Below are 18,983 nucleotides of genomic sequence, written 5' to 3'. Positions count from 1 at the left end.
TAGAGTGATCTGCAAGACTAACTAAACACTCAAGTCATTTCTCTCTGGGACCTTAAAGTTATGACTTTTGGTGTGTGTGTGTGTGTGTGTATGTGTGTGTGTGTGTGTGTGCGAGCGAGCCTAAGATACAATTTGGGCTCTCTGACTTTCCGTAGAGGGGTGGAGTAGTCACGTGATCAAAGATTGTGATCGCTGAGTTCCTGGACTAAACAAAACAAATGACAGCGGACCCGCAGACATAGCTGTCACAGGGTTATTGTCACATGTCACTTGCTTCGACGTGTTTAAATCTTATTTTGATCATTTGAGTGACAATGTGGAACTCAGAGCCGCTGCTGAATAAATTACTGAGGAGAAAGGCAGCGTAACAAGTACACAGCTAGGCGTTAGCTTAGCTTAGCATTGGTCGAGCGTCTTCAGTTGTGTAGTACAGGTTAAGTAGTTTAATCGGAAATTAAAGCATGCGCTGGTTTTGTTTAAATAAAATGTATGCTATGGATTTTATGTCTACGCTAGGAGACATGCTAGTCGTTGCTTTGCTGTCCTTTTCCAGCGACTTTTCTCGACGGGCCATATCTGAGTGTTTTGTTTACAATCGGTGACAAGTGTTTGTCTTCGCAACACAGCCAGTTACTAGCTGCGTATCACATCGCTAGCTTTTCCAGCGTATGGTTGCTGTTTGTGTGTGTCTAGTTTACGCATTAGGACTGTTCGTTTTCAGACGTTCGGCATCCTTTTTACCAGCAGACACCTGTGGAAAAGGCTGGTGTGAGCAGACACTAAAGATGGAGGCTGTAAGACCAAAGAAGACCAAGGCAAAAAACAGCGGAAAATCTCAGGTAATTAAACCGAGTCAGTCCTTCTTCGCCTTCTTCCGCTCTTACCTTTGGTGGAAGGTCTAAAAAATATTGTTCTTGAGGCAGAGCGGGTATTTCCAGATGGTTACCAACACACTCCTCCCCACTGTTGACGATTTAGAGTATCTAATCCAGCATACTTGTATGTGGTCAGAAGTTGGGAGGAGACTGCAAAACGTGGAAGTCTAGGGTCCAAAAAGTTTGATTTGAAATGACAAAAGTAATCACTGGTACACTTTGCTGAGACATCATACTTTTTTGCCACGTTCATCATAGTGTTTGTTGTGTAGTCACATGCCTTTATTACATTGAGAAACCTAGGGCAGCAGAGACTGGACAGCTCAGTGAAGAAAGAAAATGTTATTTTATTTGTGATTGTTTTATGTTTTCAGCTGGTCAGAAAGCGAAAGCAGGCAGAGGAAGACAAGAGAGCCACAGCTCCCTCCGCTGTCTGTGATGAGGTCTCCACTTCTGGCTTCACAGACATCCCCCTCAGTCTTCCATATCAGGAGCCAGAGGAGGAGCTGCAGGACCTTGCTCAGCCCCCTGAGACCACAGCACAGCCATCAGATCTACCCTCTGAGGAACAGCAGACCTCCTCATCATATAAATTATCCACATCAGGGTCAACTAATACTTTACAGTCAACTCTGACGTCACAGGCTACAGTGCATCTATCAGAGTTAATAGAGGAGGTTGGCGGAGTGGCAGATCAATTGGTTGAGCTTAAACTTGCAGCACAGACCACCGAGTTGGTAAAAGACACACAGAAATGGAAGGAGCCTTGTGTTATTACTCAGTTTCAGATCCCAAATGCCCCGAGTGCCCCTGCACTGTACCCATCTCTTCCAACACTAGAGGAACTCCCCATGCTACAGCTGTGTGAAGAAGCTGTGAAGAATAGGGAAAAGGGACCTGCAGTGTTGGCACTTCCTGAGCAGGAATCTTCGCCTCTAAATTTGCAGCCTCTGGAGTCTGTAGCTGAACTTTCAAGCAGCAAACTCTACCCAGAATTACCCAAGACAGCTCCAGAAATTAAGGTAATGTTATGCAGGTAATTTTTATTTAGATCATGAGTAAAATAACATTGACAAGCTAACATTATAATAACAATTGCCCCTAGTGTACTTGTCACCCATATCCATCCATATAAACATGAATGTACAAATATTGTAATATTTGATTTTGTTAATATTGCCCAGATCCAGATAATAACATAGTTATTATGTGACTACAATCATCGTGCCCTAACATATTTGCATTCATTAAGATATGAAATAAACTCTCTCACCTCATGTTTTTCTTCTGCAGTCTTTCTCACTGGAGCAGCTGAGTACCTGGGAGCCAGGCGGAGGTTTGCGAGCTTGGTTAGAGGGTGTTGAAGTGTGTGCTGCCCAGTTCTGTGCTCTAGCCCGGCAGGAAAACCATGAATTGACCGAACTGCTGCATAACTACTGGCGCTGTCGTAGACAGCTGACCCAGTCACACACACAGCTGCATACACAGTCCTCTGATTGCAAGAGCACACAGAATCGTCTCTGGAGCTTCAGAGATGAACAGCTTACACTTCAGGTGTGGTAGTTTTTAAAAAAAAGCAGCAAAGTGTGTAGAGAAAACTATTAAGTAATGGTCCTCTTCTGTAATGACACTTTTAATACAATTTCTTTCTTACAGGGGGTGTGTGCAGATCAGTCTAAGGTGTGTGGGTACCATCGCTTCCAGCAGGCAGAGTTCAGTCAGAGTGTGCTGGCTGAGCTGAGGAAACTGTTTGAAGCTCGCAGTGAGCTGCTCCATCAAAAGGTGGCGCTACATGCGTACACTGCCCTGCTGTCACGCCTTCAGGTGGAATCATACTTGTATCGTCTACTAAAAGGTGAGACACTTACACATTGTTATTAAATTGAAATGGCCCTAAACTGCCTGTTACCAACAGCATGCATAATAATAATATTAAGTACACACCCTACATCAGTTTTACTTATGTTTTTGTTATCAGATTGTTCCAGCAGCCAAACACAGCCCTGTTCTCTCCAACCCTTGAAAGAGGCTATCAGCGTCCTGTTTAGCTTCACACGTAGAGTCCTGGATGACGCACAGTTCCAAACAGACATCTATCACTGGCTGGAGAGATTGGTATACACACGCACACACACACACACTGTACCACTTTTCTTACTCCATGTTGGTCGAGGTATTTTGTTGTTGTGTTTCTAACATGGGTCTGGTTTACTCAATAGGTGGCTGTCCTCTTGCATGTTGGAGGGTCAGGAGAGCACCTGTACCTGCTATGCCATCTTCTGTGTTGTCCTGCCGGGGTTGGCAAGTGGGCTGCACCTTTCCTTCAGGTTAGTTAGGAACACGGCATTTGATTTATTGTTGTCATGGTTGTACAAAAAAACTGGAGTTTTCTTCCCAATTTCTGCCTCAGATCCAAGTTTGGAGGAACACATGTGGAGTGCAGCAATTCATGCAAGCTCTGGCCATCCTAATGTCACCTGCCAGGTAAATATAGGAACCCCTTTAGCGATTACTCTTTCTTACCTGCTGTCTGTGAACTGTACGCTCTGGCTTAATGTCTTTGGTTTTCCATGAGAATCCATGTCATCCTTTCAAGGTCAAACAACCTTGCATCTCTAACCAGTGGCTTCTATGTTTTGCCTCAGACACCGTGCAGAGTTTCTGGGACATCTGAAGCCATGTGAGAGCCAGAGCTCAGCAGCTTCTGGACCTGAGTCTGGTAACTGGACACTGGTGGATGAAGGGGGAGAAGAGGTATGTGAAAGGAGACAATGACTGTGTTTGAAGAAAAGAAACAAAACTTACACAAAACAAAGAGTTGCCTTTAAAAAAATATGGGTAAGTTAGTATGTTTCAGGTGTGTCTATGGGATGGAAAAGTGAAAGGAAAAAGCAATTAACCAGTCTACGTGAGTGCAAGTTGAAAACTTGATTTAGCTTTGCTTGATTAGGCTTAAAACCACAATTGCTGCCAGTACTAATGTGTCACTATGTTTTGAGAAACTTCAAGAAGCATATTATTTTGCAAAGCAGTAACATTTAAAGATACTGTAATTTAAGTGTTACATAATATTTTTGATACAATGGTCTTATTACCATTTATAAAAACTAAGAAGCATCTCATTTGCATCTTGCTTTAAAGATCTGTTAAAGATCTGATCTAACAGATCTGTAATTACTCATTCTCTTAAAGGTGCTGCATGCAACATTCACACCCACTAAATATTACAGTAGAGCACCAGCATCTTAGTCCAAAACAAATGGGCGCCACAGCCCACCAGAAAAACAGTAATTTTACCTTGCAGTTACTCGTAAAACACACTTCATTCAAACCTGTCAGACACTAAATAAAGTCTTTCCACTGTTCCAACAATCACCATCTCTGGTTTGGTCAAAACAACCTTAAAAACAGTCGTTCTATCGCTCTCCTCACACTCTCCTCATTTTCCCATTGAAGGATTCACATGCACTCTGGGCCGGACGAGCGGTATAAACAATGCACAGAGAGGCTGTGATAAGAGCACAGACAGAGGGAGCATGATGCCACTCTCTGCTCAGGGTGCCATTACTTCACTATATCTTAAATAGCAAATAGTAGTTTGCTGCTATAAATGTTCAGAATCATATATATATATATATATATATATATATATATATATATATATATATATATATATATATATATATATATATAAAATCTTTAAAAGAGTATGTGTTCATTGCCTTCTCTCCTCTCTGTGTTTAGGATGAGGACCCAGACAGCAGCTGGTTGTTGCTCTGTGAGGAGGATCTGATCTCGCTGCTCACCCAGTTCCCCTTCCAGCAGCTCTATTCACACATGCTGGGGATGAGCAAGCAGGGTAAGGGAGTGTGACTGTCCTTCTGTCTGTTGATTTGTATCACTCACTGCATGAAGTGACACACCACTTTCGATCCAGGTGTGTATGATCCCCCGGCCAGTTCCAGTCAGAAGATGATGCGTGTTTTTGGTTTTGCTTCCTCACTCATTGAAATTCTCGCTCTTGGACTGCAAACCTACGACAGGGCACGATACAGACAGCTAGTCAAACGAATAGGACACATCATACGGTCAGTGCACCAGTATAAAATATATATGTTTACAGTATATAACAATAAATATTCACAATGTTGTCTTCTCCCTTTGTCCTCAGAATCACAGTGTGTTATGTCAGTGATCACTGGGCCCAGTATGTGAGTTTAACTGGTGCTGCTGAAACCAACTCACACTCTCTGTCTTTGGACAAACTACAGCTGGAATACGACCATCTCTTTCTTAGAGCTGTTTTACATGTGCTCAGAAACAAAAGGTGAGGAATTGGCCATACGTTTCTAACTGGAAATTATTTACTTTATGGGCATTACTTTTATTTTCTGTGGTCCTCTCTCACAGGTTGGGCATCTGGTTGTTTATGTCCGAGATGCCGTATGGGACTCTGTCCAGCTCTATGCTGTGGAGGGTCCTTTATGTAATGCAGTGCGCAGAAACAGCAGGACTGGAAACAGTCGGCACTGCTACTGACACACACTCCTGCATTCAGGCTCTTAGAGGTATATGCTCTTACCCTGCACACGTCATCTACCTAAACATAAAACATTTAACTAGTATTGGCACTGTAACAATGGTTGGATGTGGCACCCACAGTTTCATCATCATATTGAAAGCTGAATGCATCTTAAACACATTTTTAAAGCAGTTTTAAAATCCTCCCTAAAACTTTTGAATTGAACTTTTCTCAAACCACTTAAACTCAGTTTATAAGACATTTGGTGCATCTCTTGCATTGAAAATTTAAAACCAGGTTCAAAAACAGGGGCCTTATTATTATTATCATTATTATTATTATTATTATTATTATTATTATTATTCTCAGTCTGGTGGTGACAGTTGCCATCCTCTTATCTTGTTTTATTTGTCTGTTACAGACCCAGAGCACCAAGAGAAGTTTGAGCAATGGCTGTGTGATGTGAACAGCTCTGATGGCATCTCCCTCCTCACCGCACTAGCACACATGGCCACACAGACTCAACACTCAGACCCCGCATTCATCACAACCATTACTCTGCTGATTTACCAGGTATGAAAAGGATATGCAGAGGGAAATATACTAGAAGTGTATAACAATGTATAAGATGTCGAGTCATTTAGATGGCAAACAAAGCAACTGCATTACTCAAATTATATGTAGACCAAATGAATAAACTAATATGAAAATATTTAGGAGGGTCACATAGAGAAATCATAAAGTTTCAAGGCTATTTAACACTGATTAAAGATTCATCACCCTAGTCCCTTGGTTAAAAAAAACATATAGTACCTATGTTGTTCTTTGACATCTCTTTTCTTATTTATGCTTCAGGTGTCTTATGTGAGTGTGACTACCAGAGAAACTTACTCTAAAGTGGGGAGGGAGTTGCTGGCTGCCATAGCTACAGTCCATCCCTACGTTATCTCTGTGCTCCTGGAGAGACTGAGAGAGACCATACAAAATGTAGGAATGGTTGGTATTGCCATTCTATTAAGATTTTAATTTTATGCTTCTAACTGCATGTTCTTTCTACATTGAATGGGAAAATATCTGTGGCAGAGTTTTTGTTTTTTTGTGTACGTGTGTGTTAGGTGGCTCTGTACTTGTGCAAAGAGCTGCCTCTGAGTCTGTGGCGGCCCCGGCCAGAGGAAATATGTATCATTGGAGCCTGGTTGCTCCAGCATCCCCTGTCTGCCGTGGAGAACCGGCTGGCTTGTGTCATACTGGAGGGTCTGAACTGGGGTTACGCAGAGGTAGTCTTTGATGCATTAAAAAGTCATGTGTACAGATATCTTGAGTACATTGTGTACATTGAGTACTTGTGTCGCTAAACCTGATTCCTCTTGCAGGATGGCTCCTTGGCTCTGTCTTCATCTCTCCACAGTGAAGTGGCTCTGCTGGTGGCTGAAGCCTATCAGAAGTACCTTACTGACAAACCATACAGTGGCCTCATATCAGAGGGAATCAAACAGGTGACACATCCACTCTTTGCTATAGACGTTTAGCGTGAACCACCGTGGCTTCATCACTGGATCCAACATTATTTTATGTGTTTTTCCATCTCTCTCTCTAACTTCCTCCCTTCAGGTGTCTTACATTGCCAGCGTCCTTCGTTTGGGTGTATCTCCTGAAGCATCCTTCAGTCAGTGGGCATGGCAACTTTTGCTAAGGCTGAAGCTCCATAGCAATGCCCAGAACCCTAAAGGAGCCTGGTCGGTTCCTGCTTTGACGTCCAACCCACCTCCAGAGCTTACACACGCTCCCAGCATGCACTCTGTTATCAGGGCTGTAAAAGCAGGCATACCTATTGGATGCTACCTGTCCATTGCAATGACAACAGTGGGACATAGGTTTGTGTTTACAATATGTACAATATGCTTGATACTTATGGTTGATTTATATGTAGAATTTGAATAAAGTCTTTCTGTATATTTTTACAGCCTGGAACACTTTTGTACAGATGGAGTTGGGTTGTTGAAGACTCTGATTCAATCTCACCACTTGAGAGCTGCTGTGCATCTGCTGGACAACATCCTACCCCCTACCTACCCTCTCAGCTTCTACCTTCTCAAAAACTCTCAGTAAGAAAGAGACGTCCTTCTCACCCAGCCTTTAAAAGACCAGAAAGAAAGATTGATATAGCAGCTACTATATCTCTAACATATAAATTTACTCGTGTCTCTGCTGTTGTCCCTCTGTTGTATGGCAGGTTTGTAAGTTGTATCCAGCTGTTCTTGCAGTACGACAGCGTGTGCCCTCAAGGGGTGACACAGCAGGTCACTCACCGGGTAGCACCACTCCTCACAGGGACCACCTATGGAGACAATGTCCGACTGCTGAACAGTGTCATTCAGGTTCGTCACAACCAAGCTTTTATTATAAAGATGTATTTCAGGTCTTCAGCCATCACAGAATGTTGTTAACATCCACGATTCTTATAGTGGCTAGAAAAATGGAAAATTACCATAAGAATTAGTACATATGGAAGATATTTAGAAACAGACAGCAAAATCTTTACTTTGTGTATCCATGTAGGTGTCAAAAATATCATAAGCAAGTATTTAAAAGAAAAAGCATTTTAATTAAATATTAGAACCCTGTACACAAAATTAACTGCATGGGGCTTATTTGCACCTTTTAACCAATTTCCATAAAATCTGTAAAAACAAAAACAAAGATGGCTCAAAATTTTAAGCAAAATCATCTTGTTAAATGACTATAATTTGTTTTAGCCGATTCATCTTCTCTAAAGAGGACATGTATTAATGTGTACGCTATATCTTCTAGAGTCATGTGGTGGAGAGTTCACAGCCCAGTCGTGTCGGTGTTGCAGCAGTCCTGGAGTTTTGGGTCGGGCTTTTAACTCAGCAGAACCTGTGGTACCGGGACAAAACAGTCCTGTTCCTCATGGATCAGATATGCTGTGCTGCATTTAAACACCATCAGGAGGAATGCGTGCAGAAACTTCTTTACCAGCAGCACAAGGTATTTACTCAGTTGTGTTGGAGGTTTGAATTATTTAGGTACTGTTATAGTCTCACAGGTGCAGATGCTGAATGTAGCACTGTAACACTGCCTTCATTTGTATTACAAAGATAAATATTACATTCATATCTAATCAGAATCTGAATCAGAAGGACCTTTATTTCCAAGTAGTGTTTTACACATACGAGAAATTTGCTTTGGTAATAAGGTCGACATGTAGACAAACATACAGTTGACATAAATAAATGTTAAAATATATAAATGTGGAATTTAAAAAATGCACGTTATATAAGAATAATAAAAGAATAGAGAAAAATAATACAACTATTTGCAGAGAAAGAACAATGAGTTCACATTACAGTAAGGGCAAGAGCTTGATGATTAGGGATGCTGCATAGTCACCTAATATTAAAACCCATTAAGCTTTGAGTGTCATGCAAAATTATGAATAAGCGAAGGCTGCAGTGACACCAACAATAGTTGTATATTTTCATACCTCCTGCAGAATGCCTTGGGTTACCACGGCGATCGGGGTCTGCTCTCTTCTCTGGTTGGCTGGATTGCTGGAAATGCCACGCCCTCATTCATAGAGGGCCAATCCCTGAGTGTTGAGGTAAGGATCCCCAAAGCACCAACGGTATGTGCAAGTACTTTTAATCAGATTGGTAAAGTTCTCAGTCCTTACAGACTTGCTGTTGTCTGCGTGTTTGTAGGTTTGGTTCGCCTGGCTGGTGCTGAACATGGAAGGCGTGTTTGAGGAAGATTCTCAGCTGAGGCTCTGTGTTGAACATGAGCTCCTGTCAGAGGCCAACAGTTCCCCAGAACAAGCCTTAAAGGTATACAGACATACAAAAAAAGTTAAACATTTGTTGAGGTGGCAATGTCAGGATTACTGCAAGCGTTAAATATCACTTAGCACTGAGACGAGACAAGACATTTCACAATAAAGGACACAGTAAGTGGGGGACAAAATGTTGCACAGCTTTATATAATTTTGCACTGTATGACATTTGACTAAACACAAACCCACTGCATTTACAGGGTAGTTACAAAGTCATGGCATGGTAGTGGGTGTTTAGTAGTCTGGTTCATAATCCTGAATGCTGTATGTAGATGGTGTTAACAGTGTGTCTGTGTCTGAGCCAGAAGGCGCAACAGAGGCTGAAGCTGCCGGTAGCACCATCTCTGCAGCGGCTGCAGGTGTACCGCTGGGCATGTCAGGCCTTAGCCACGCCTCCTGACCACCCCCTCCTTCCTCTGGTCTGGCAAAAGTTCCTTCAGCTTTACCTCAGACAGGCAGGACCTGAGTTTGGGTACGATGCACACGCGTTACTATACCCAGTCAGAAAAACCAGAAAATAGGCGGAGTCCATGTGAAGGTGTCTCTTTGTATGCATTGTCTGCCAGGCTGGCTGCAGCTGGATGTATCGGCCGAAGATTCTTCCAGACCTCCTCTCAGGCTGCTTTACTCAGAGACCTGAGACAGAGAATACAGGAGGTGGCTGACTTCCACCATGTTGCCAGCCAGGCCCTCAGGGTGCCCCCACCACACACGCCTTCATCAGACAGCCAGGGCGACAAAAGCCCAGACAATCCCTGCCCTCCTTACCTCACTTCTCCTCAGCTACACACAGAGCTGGTCAGGTAGGTCACTGATGCTTTCAGATGCATTCCTTTCTGTTTTTTGGCAGGTAGTAGCAGCCATGAGTGTGTTAATAGTCTCTAAGATATCAGCTGATTGGTTGCGAACAGGTTATTTGGTGTATTTGCTATGTGGTTGGATGATGAGACTCTGCAGAAGCAAGAGGTGTACCTTCCCTCTCTCCCTCCCGAGTATGAACCGCACCGACTGGCACAGCTCATGCAGCGGCAGCAGGTGGGTTTGTCTTCATGTGTGTTTAGTATGGTACAGGATTCTCAAATCTCATTGTAGTGTGTTAAATCGTGTAGCTCATACATTTGAATATGTGTTGACGTGTTTTGCTGTAGGAACTGTGGCTGGAGTATGTGGACCAGGAGCGCCTGCAGTATGATGAGAAAGAGGTTCTGTCTCTGTGGGAAAAGGTGCAGAGTGAGCCAACCTTTTTGCAGGCCCCAAACCCCGGCTTCATTGACTACACTAGTCTCAACAATGGTACACAGCTGAAATTGACACTGTAGATCCCAATGATTAAGTAAAAGGTCTTCAGCAGACATGTAGTGGTAAATGTAAAAGTCTGATAAATAAATGCATACAAATTCATAAATATAGTAGTAGTTCAAGTCCTCTAGATATGCGCTGTAGAAAGGAGTATTAATAATATTACACAAACACAAATAGGTAATTAGGTAATTTTACCCACAATTTCTTTTTATTTACATGAAAATTTTTACTTGTTCCTTTTGTTTTTCACCAGTTTAATGTGCATTGTATCTCTCTGTTTGCAGCAAGGGAGCGTATCCTCTCCAATCTGATGAAGCACCCCGTTCCTCATCCAGCTCCAGAGCTGCAGCAACAAAAGGCTCCGGTAGCTGAAGTTCCCACCACCTGCCTCACTGACTCTAAAGCTGCTGTTGAACTGGTACAGCACGACCTCAGCATCCTGCAGGACCAGGCCAGGTATACGGAGATCACACAAACATTTAAACATTTCCATATCATCAGTGGCACACTGTCCACACACGTATACACAGGAATGCACTCACTTGTTTACTCACACAAACACACGCATCAAAACATTTGCAATGCTATGCACTGATGCAAAATACTTGTTTCTCTTGGTGTCAGGATTGCAGTGGCACGCGAAGCCCACCAGGTGGCGATGGAGCAGGAGCTGCTGGAGAACCTTCCTTTACTGTATAAGAACCAACCAGAGCAAGTCACCATGGCCCTGGAGTGTAAAGGGAAGGGTGGGCAGCCATGCCAGGGACCTGCAAACATCACTGTCACAGTACGAGCATTTAAACGGCATACTAGCCTCATTTTTGTGCATTTTTTTATTTCTTTACAGTGATGTATTTATTGTTTGTGTGCTGTCTCTGTAACCGCATAGTGTGAGCGTGTCCAGAGACAGGAGGCAGTGCAGACTCAGATAACTTCACTGTGCAGAGACATCAAGAAGCTTCAAACCGACTCCATGGCTCCTCCACCTCAAAGCCTGGCCCAGGCTGCTGTCCACACCGAGAACTTTATCACGTCAGTACAAACAGACAGACAGAGCTACGGAAATAAAAAAATATGATCCACATCACAATAAATATAAGAAAAACTGTCGTTATGTTCTCAGGGCTCTGGTGAATATGTACAAGGCACAGAAATCACCAGCAGTGCAGCATGTTGGCGTGTCTGCCTTCTACCAGGTGGTCTCCTATGTGTGTGAAGACACACTGCGACATCCCCCAACTCGCCAGTACCTTTCGTCATGTGTGGAGATCCTGGGACAGGTGCACACACATATAGCAGTACAAGATTTAAATCAACCATTGTTTAGCTTTATTGCTCAAACAAAGTTAAGTCCTTCACTTCTGTTAACCTGCATCAGAAACACTGCTGCTCAGGGATTAAATAAGACATTGCTGTGACCAAGTTTGACATAAATGATTGTTAAAAGGAGCCTGTTCACTCTCATTACAATTTCTGTACACTCCTTAAATTAATAGACTGGCATTGTACGTTCTTGTTTTGTTTCTAGGTGTTTATTCAGGGCAATGCAGAGGAATGTCGCCGTGTCCTGAAGACCATCCTGGAGGAGAGGCGTCTTTGCCCACTCATTTCCCCCTTCTTCACTCCCAACGCGGCACCCAATCAGCTCGTCTTTCTCTACCAAGACGTGGTGACATCCTTACACCTTGACAGTGCTGATGTCATTTTCATGCTGCTCACAAAGGTTGGACTAGACACAAATGCAACACACTGGAGAACAACGATATTCACCTAAAGCAGTCCAGGTACAGTAACCACTTCTCCCTCTCCCTCTGTAGTTTGACTTGTCCCAGTGGCTGAATGAAGCCCATCCTGTGTTTTCGGAGAGGACTCGTTTGCTGGAGTTGGTCCACGGAGCTCTCTGCGTATGCGGCCAAGACCCAGAACCTGAACTTCTCACGCCTTTTCACCTTTTTACCAAACACTGGACTTGGCTTTTACGCCACCATTTCCCTGATCACTACAGTGACTGCCTGCGTCTGCTTATGACCAGTAAGTGTGTGTGTGTGTGTGTGTGTGTGTGTGTGTGTGTGTGTTTTAATCATCAAATCATCACCAATACCCATGTTTTACATCTCCCTTGCACAATTGCCAATACAACATCACATAATGAAAGACCACACTGGACGACACACTAATACAGAATGAAAACCAACTTGCAGAGATGTTCAATCTGTCACATTGAACAACAGCTTTTAATTTTTTGTTACATATTGCCTGGTAATGTACTCAGGATCAAGGACTCGTTTAAAAACACCTCTTTTGCTCATTCAAGTGATTCATCAAAACACATTCATCCTTCTGAAAGAATGCCTCCTACTCATCTTCCCACCAACAAAAGATGAAATTAATTAATTAACAAATCTGAAGTTTGTTGAATAATTCCATCAATCCACTGAATGAGATGTGAGTTGAAAGACTGTGGAGAGTGTAGCGTTAGTGTATACACAAGTTTATCACAACAGAATTTAGGTTTATTGTTAAATGCTCCGTGAGATTAAAATTATTCCAAATGAGGGGCTAAAGATCTGATATTGTATTTGTATTTCAAAATTTGCTGGATTTAGCTGTTTGATTTGCAACTTCTTTAACAATCAAAGGCACTGTTTAACCTCATCAGGCTCCTCAAGCCAGTTACTGAGTCCAGAGTGCTGGAAGGTGACTCTGCGAGTGATTGGCTGCTTACCTCCATCCCGCAATACCAAGAACAAAGCGGAACAAGCCCTCAGCACCACTGATGTATCTGGCCGTGCTGTCGGACTCCCAGCTTCTCCCTACAGGTCCCCCATCAGCCTCTCCCCTCAGCAGGTAGCTAACATTGGAGTTGTTGTTAATAGATTCAAACCTCTTTATCTGATAATAGCTAGCATGTCATATGTGCCACCGGTAAGACTGGTAAATATTCTTTGTTGCTAACAGGTGGAGGAGACAGTCGATTGGCTGAGCGATTACTTCCTGCGGAGCCGGCTCACTAAGCCAGACCTCCGCAGCTTCGGACTCTACTCAGCCTGGACTCCCTACATCAGTGAGGTTGTTTCCTTCTGGGAGCATTTGATTGGTTGTCTAATCAACACGAAGTTCAGCAGCTGTGCCAGAGAGTCAGTGGGCAGCAGCAAAATAATGAAAGGTAACATCTTGAGAATAGTAATACTTGGGTTCATTAAGACAATTCAGCTCATTTGTGCATATGCTTTTTTTGTTATGAAAGTGAAATGTATCTTGTACTCTTACAGCTCTGCAGGACCTACATAGTAAGACTGTGAAGTTATTTAAGCCTTGGATCTTTCCTCTGGACGCCGATGATGGCGGGTAAGAATGGCATACCCCCAGCTGTCAGCCAATCATTGGTTTTAGATAGTGGGGAACTGTTGTCAGTGAGGCTGAGGTGAAACCGATGTGAGCAGACTCCAGAGAAGGCAGCAGATAAAAAAAAAATCATATTCTGCAAGCTTGATTTATTTTTATTTTATTTCCCCAATGTAACTTTGCTTCTTTTTGCAGGTGGATAGCAGATGCTTATGGTGTTGTAGTCAGAATCAGAAGGAGCTTTATTGCCAAGTAGTGTTTTACGCATTTTACGAGGAATTTGCTGTGGTGATAAGGTGCTACACTTAGACAAACATACAGTCAACATAAATAAATGTAGAAATATATTAATATGGAATAGAAGAACAACGTTGCAGATATATACATGTGCATTGTTCTGGGTCTGTGCCGTGCAGAAGTAATGCAACGGAAGAGAATATTGTGTACATATAAATATATAAACTGACAACATAAAAATATACAACAACAAAGATCAACAACAAATATGTGCGACGAGCCAGGTCTGTGCCCGACATGAGATGAAACAGTATTTACATGTGCAGAGACATTTGTATCATTTGCAAGGGGGGAGTGTCAGTGGGGGACCCGGGACTTGTTAATGAGGCTAGTTGCAGACGGGAAGAAACTGTTTTTGTGGTGAGAGGTTTTGGTCCTGATGGACCGCAGCCTCCTGCCAGAGGGGAGAGTCTGAAACAGTTTGTGTCCGGGGTGGGAGGAGTCAGCAGCAATCTTTCCTGCTCGCCTCAGAGTCCTCAAGGTGTACAGGTCCAGAAGAGAAGGAAGATTGCAGCCAATTCTCTGCAGAGCGAATGATGCGCTGCAGCCTGCCCTTGTCCCTGGCAGTGGCAGCAGCGTACCAGATGGGTAGATAGTAGTCGTATTACCTAACTGAACCAACAGTGGCAATTTTTTTAAATCTCTAAAGCACACTATACATTGCACAAAATAAACACTATACATTGCACAACACCGCTCAGAGAGAAAATCAAACATTAGATGTCACAGTAATGTCTCTCATGTGGTCAGAGGTTTGTACTGTGATTCTCCTAGTCGATACACAGAGAGAGCAGTTTAGTACTTTCCAGGGTGAAGAAACAAAAATGAGAGAATGTCAATATCAGTGTCTCTTTGTCTCAGTAACCTCAAGTGTTACCCCTGGCTGGAGACAGATGCGAGTGCGGCAGGATGTCTGGTTGGCCTGTACGCTCAGCTTACTGACACAATGCATCACAAATTCAGAGGTGGGTTCTCAGCAGTCCTGTGTTCAGACATTGAGTGAGTGTTTGCTACACTTTGTTACAGTTATTTAAAACTTTGGGTGTGTGTGGATGTTGCAGATCGTCTGCTCCCGGGACAAAGAGGTGCATTGTGGCTGTGTATGATGCAGTACTGCGAGAGCTGCACCTCTCCCCGTACGCCGGAGTACCTTCTCTACCTGTACCACACATATCTCCGCAGCCTACTCTGGAGACACCTGCACCCTGACACTCAGCTAATGGAGCAGCTCTTCAATGTGAGACACTGCGCCCTCCGACTCAGACCCCCAATACTGCACGCTGGTCTAGACATGCATGACACAGGGGAGCTTGTTCATTTGAGACCGTGGTCCTTGGCCCCTAGCTCCTATTATTAGCCTGACATCTTGTAATTTTAGTGTCAACATCCTATTCCTGGAAACAAGCTCTTGTCTGTCAAGACCCATGTCCCATGTCCCACTGAGGCTACAATACAGAATCTGCACAGATTAAAAAAATATAAAGTCATAAAAACAAAAACCAAATCCCCAAGACTGATAAGTATTGCTTATCCATGAGTGGTAAAACGTACCAAAAAAGGGAGAGAAGTAAGCAGAAGGAGGTAAAGGAAAGGCAAACCATTTACTCATTTATTTCTGCAGCAGTGAGTATTTTCAGAACATATCTATCGTTCCCTGCTTTTTCTTTATCAAGGTTTCCCAAATTAAATGAGATGCACTGGATTTATAGTTGGGATATTCTGATTACATTCAAGGTAACTGGATTATCAATTTAGCCATAAATGTGTAGCTTACATTAAGTAGGAGTCTGACATATAGTGTATTATTACTTGTAATCAATATTCTGACAACAGTCAGTTGAAACCCAAGAAATGCGATTTTTTTTGTAGTTCTGTGTCTTGACAGACTGGATTTTTGTTTATTTTCTCGCCTTCCTGGTGCCTGCAGGTGGAGCGAGGAAGTCCCAAGAGCTGCTTCCTCTTTCTTGGAGAGGTGTTATGTGAAGTTAACTGGGTCAGCGTCCTGAGTGACCATTTACAAACGCCTCCTGCCTCTACAACATATCCAACTCTACCGCATATGGCTACTCAGAAGGAGTCGCACACCATGTTAGTCTATCTACTATACATGCTAGTTTTTCTGGCAAAGGAGGAACAAATCCTGAGTCAACAAGTAAGTCCAGAATATTTTGGGTTCATATCAGGGTCAGACTTTTTGCCCCGTCTGTCATTCATCATTTTTCTCCTCCTCAACCTCAAGGACTCCCCTCTACTCAGTCTATTGGTCCAGTCCACCTCTCTGCCCTGGCACCAGCTGGACATGTCCTCATACCAGGGCATTCTGGGATATGTCAGCACCCACTACCCTCCCTCCTTGCTGCTCAGTGCTGATTCTGCGCCTCAACTGCTGCTGAAATCACTGCGTAGCGCTGCTGGGCTCCACCCCTGCCCTAATGAAGTTCCACACAGGGTGAGATAATGCAGTACTGTTTATTTTGTCAAATTCCAGATTTATTAAGACATTGTGAACCTCTTAAGGTCTAGATCGAGTTGTAGCTACAGTACATTAATGTTGGTTTAATCTTTCAAACTTAAAGTCCTGTATGTAGTAGGCGGCAGCCCCATCAGTCAGTTTCAAGCCAAGAAATGTATCACAGAACATACCCACTGATGATTTAGCAAATGTGCAGTATATCAGAATTTTTTTTCATAAATTTGTCACTACATGCATTCATAACGTCATACATTAATGAATAAAAAATGATTTAGCCACTGACAGCTGAGATTTAATGAGAGTCCATTTTAGGGTGACTGTAGATACCAGATAGGAACAGCTCTCTTATACAGAGGATCCCTAATGATGGAGAATATAAGAATTCATGTGTCTCCTAAATCTGCATCTCCACTGCCCCAGGCATGTACTTCTTGTGTAAAAGTGGGAGGCTTGGAACATCCACATTTAGACTTAAACAATTCCTATTTCTTTGCCAGCTCTGTATCATTCAGCCAAATTACATAAATGTAACACATTAAATCCTTACAGTTGCTGTTGACGGCAAAAGACACTTTTTTTACAAAACAGTTCTTCCAAGCTATACTGTACACAGGGCCGCTCTAAGATCCAGCAATGTGTTTTCTCTTTTATTTTACCAGTTCTTTACCATTCCTAAAAATAGTCTTGTTGACACACGCATTCTTCTAATTATAGCAAACATATGCATGAAAAGCTGTGGAAATTACATTCATTCATGCCAACAAAAAACTTGAAACTTACAGCAAATATATGAAATATTTAGTTGGTAACACATTTTACTTCACCTAAGTCACCTTTCAGTGAGGCTTGACAACCATTACTTCCTTTCTGTAAAAAAAAAATGTCTTTTTGGATAAGATAAACTATATACCCCATTAGTAATTGATAAATGCTTAAATATTAATTGAGAGAATCCAAATAATGCCTAAATTGTACTTATGAGACAATGTCAACATTCTGCTAACTAGTACTCTGCTTGTTAAAATGTATTTTATAATATGTTTGATGTATTATTAATTATGAAGTTATGTATTTATTTATGTTTCTATTTCTATATAGCATTAACCACGCAAATAAAACATAATCTGTGTTACTTTTCCATCTGTCAGGAGGAGACGCTGAAGGTTGGAGAGTATGTGCGCTGGTGTGTGCAGTCTTTAGTGACTCTGGAGCAAGGAGGCAGCATCAGCCTCAGCAGCCTGGAGGCTCAGCTGGAGACGCTCCTGGAGAGCGTTGTCACATTCAACGCACCAGGTGAGTTGTCCTCACCGTCGTCCTCAACAACATTACCAACCATCAGTAATAAATTATTTTTTAATTACCTCGGTTGTAACACTTCCTCCTTTTTCCTCTACAGAGACGGGTTTGGAGCAGAGGCACATGGCGTTCTGCAGTCTGTTCAGCGATGCTCTGGTTTTGTTGAATGGAGTAGGTGTCTCAACAGGCGAGGCACTGGCCGCTCATGTCATTACTTGGCTGGACAGGAAGGGGAGGGGCTTTCCTATTCTGCCCCTTCTCACGGCTTGCTGCCGCTGTCTTGCATCAGTACGGCACATGACGCGCATCATGGAGGCATGCATTACAGCGTACTTCAACCACGGTAACCAAAGTAACAGTTTGAAGGGGGGGTGGGTTGGCAACCATTTTATTTAACTGAGGATTTCTATACAAAGACGGTTAGCTCCATGGTATAATACTGAAACTCGCAAATTAAAGCAAATATCGCGGAAACTTGAGAGGAATTGGCGTTCCACCAAGCTGGAAAATTTTCGTTTAATTTGGCAAGATAGTCTTAATAATTATAGGAAGGCTCTCCGTAATGCCAGAGCAGCGTACTACTCGTCATTAATAGAGAAAAATAGGAACAACCCCAGGTTTCTTTTCAGCACTGTAGCCAGGCTGACAGCGAGTCACAGCTCTATTGAGCCAAGTATTCCCATAGCTCTCAGTAGTTACGACTTCATGAGCTTCTTTAATGATAAAATTCTAACTATTACAACCAAAATTCACCAAGACCTGCCCTCAACTGGCACCGACTTATCTCTAAACTCAGGAATCTTAGAAACAGCTGTAGAACCAGATATATGTTTAGACTGCTTTGCTTCCCTCAATCTTTACCAACTAACTTCAATAATTTCTTCATCTAAACCATCAACCTGCCTCTTAGACCCCATCCCAACTAGGTTGCTTAAGGAAGTTTTACCCTTAGTTAGCACTTCTATACTAGATATGATCAATCTATCTCTATCTACAGGCTATGTACCACAGTACTTTAAAGTA

The 18,983-nt window shown here is 42.7% G+C and overlaps 1 protein-coding gene across 1 annotated transcript; it reads left to right on the top strand.

Annotated features, from left to right (window-relative positions):
- The first annotated feature begins 189 nt into the window (after nt 1-189).
- epg5 (ectopic P-granules autophagy protein 5 homolog (C. elegans)) lies at nt 190-18,371 on the top strand. Its single transcript, XM_046030736.1, has 41 exons — nt 190-839; nt 1,250-1,897; nt 2,169-2,429; nt 2,532-2,730; nt 2,854-2,990; nt 3,095-3,202; nt 3,286-3,359; nt 3,521-3,629; nt 4,620-4,734; nt 4,813-4,963; nt 5,047-5,202; nt 5,286-5,443; nt 5,819-5,970; nt 6,253-6,393; nt 6,513-6,674; nt 6,771-6,893; nt 7,009-7,271; nt 7,362-7,502; nt 7,631-7,775; nt 8,209-8,406; nt 8,912-9,019; nt 9,120-9,242; nt 9,553-9,719; nt 9,814-10,050; nt 10,159-10,282; nt 10,396-10,540; nt 10,834-11,005; nt 11,174-11,336; nt 11,439-11,581; nt 11,673-11,829; nt 12,078-12,272; nt 12,367-12,580; nt 13,209-13,396; nt 13,508-13,715; nt 13,822-13,897; nt 15,053-15,156; nt 15,253-15,428; nt 16,119-16,343; nt 16,431-16,640; nt 17,813-17,957; nt 18,061-18,371. The coding sequence occupies exons 1-41, from the start codon at nt 669-671 to the stop codon at nt 18,354-18,356; spliced, it is 7,188 nt and encodes a 2,395-aa protein (XP_045886692.1). The 5' UTR covers nt 190-668; the 3' UTR covers nt 18,357-18,371.
- The last annotated feature ends 612 nt before the right edge of the window (nt 18,372-18,983 follow it).

Source organism: Micropterus dolomieu, linkage group LG19 (assembly GCF_021292245.1).
Source record: "Micropterus dolomieu isolate WLL.071019.BEF.003 ecotype Adirondacks linkage group LG19, ASM2129224v1, whole genome shotgun sequence".
In the NCBI taxonomy this organism is placed as follows: domain Eukaryota; kingdom Metazoa; phylum Chordata; class Actinopteri; order Centrarchiformes; family Centrarchidae; genus Micropterus; species Micropterus dolomieu.
The sequence above is the reverse complement of the archived record's forward strand: the minus strand, read 5'-3'. Positions and strand labels throughout refer to the sequence as shown.

Excerpts from the sequence above, each read along its gene's own strand:
- epg5 (XM_046030736.1), top strand. The coding sequence starts at position 669 with ATGGTTGCTGTTTGTGTGTGTCTAGTTTACGCATTAGGACTGTTCGTT. Across the intron at positions 11,337-11,438 it reads CTGCAAACATCACTGTCACA|TGTGAGCGTGTCCAGAGACA; the intron begins GTACGAGCATTT and ends GTAACCGCATAG. Across the intron at positions 13,898-15,052 it reads CTGGACGCCGATGATGGCGG|TAACCTCAAGTGTTACCCCT; the intron begins GTAAGAATGGCA and ends TCTTTGTCTCAG.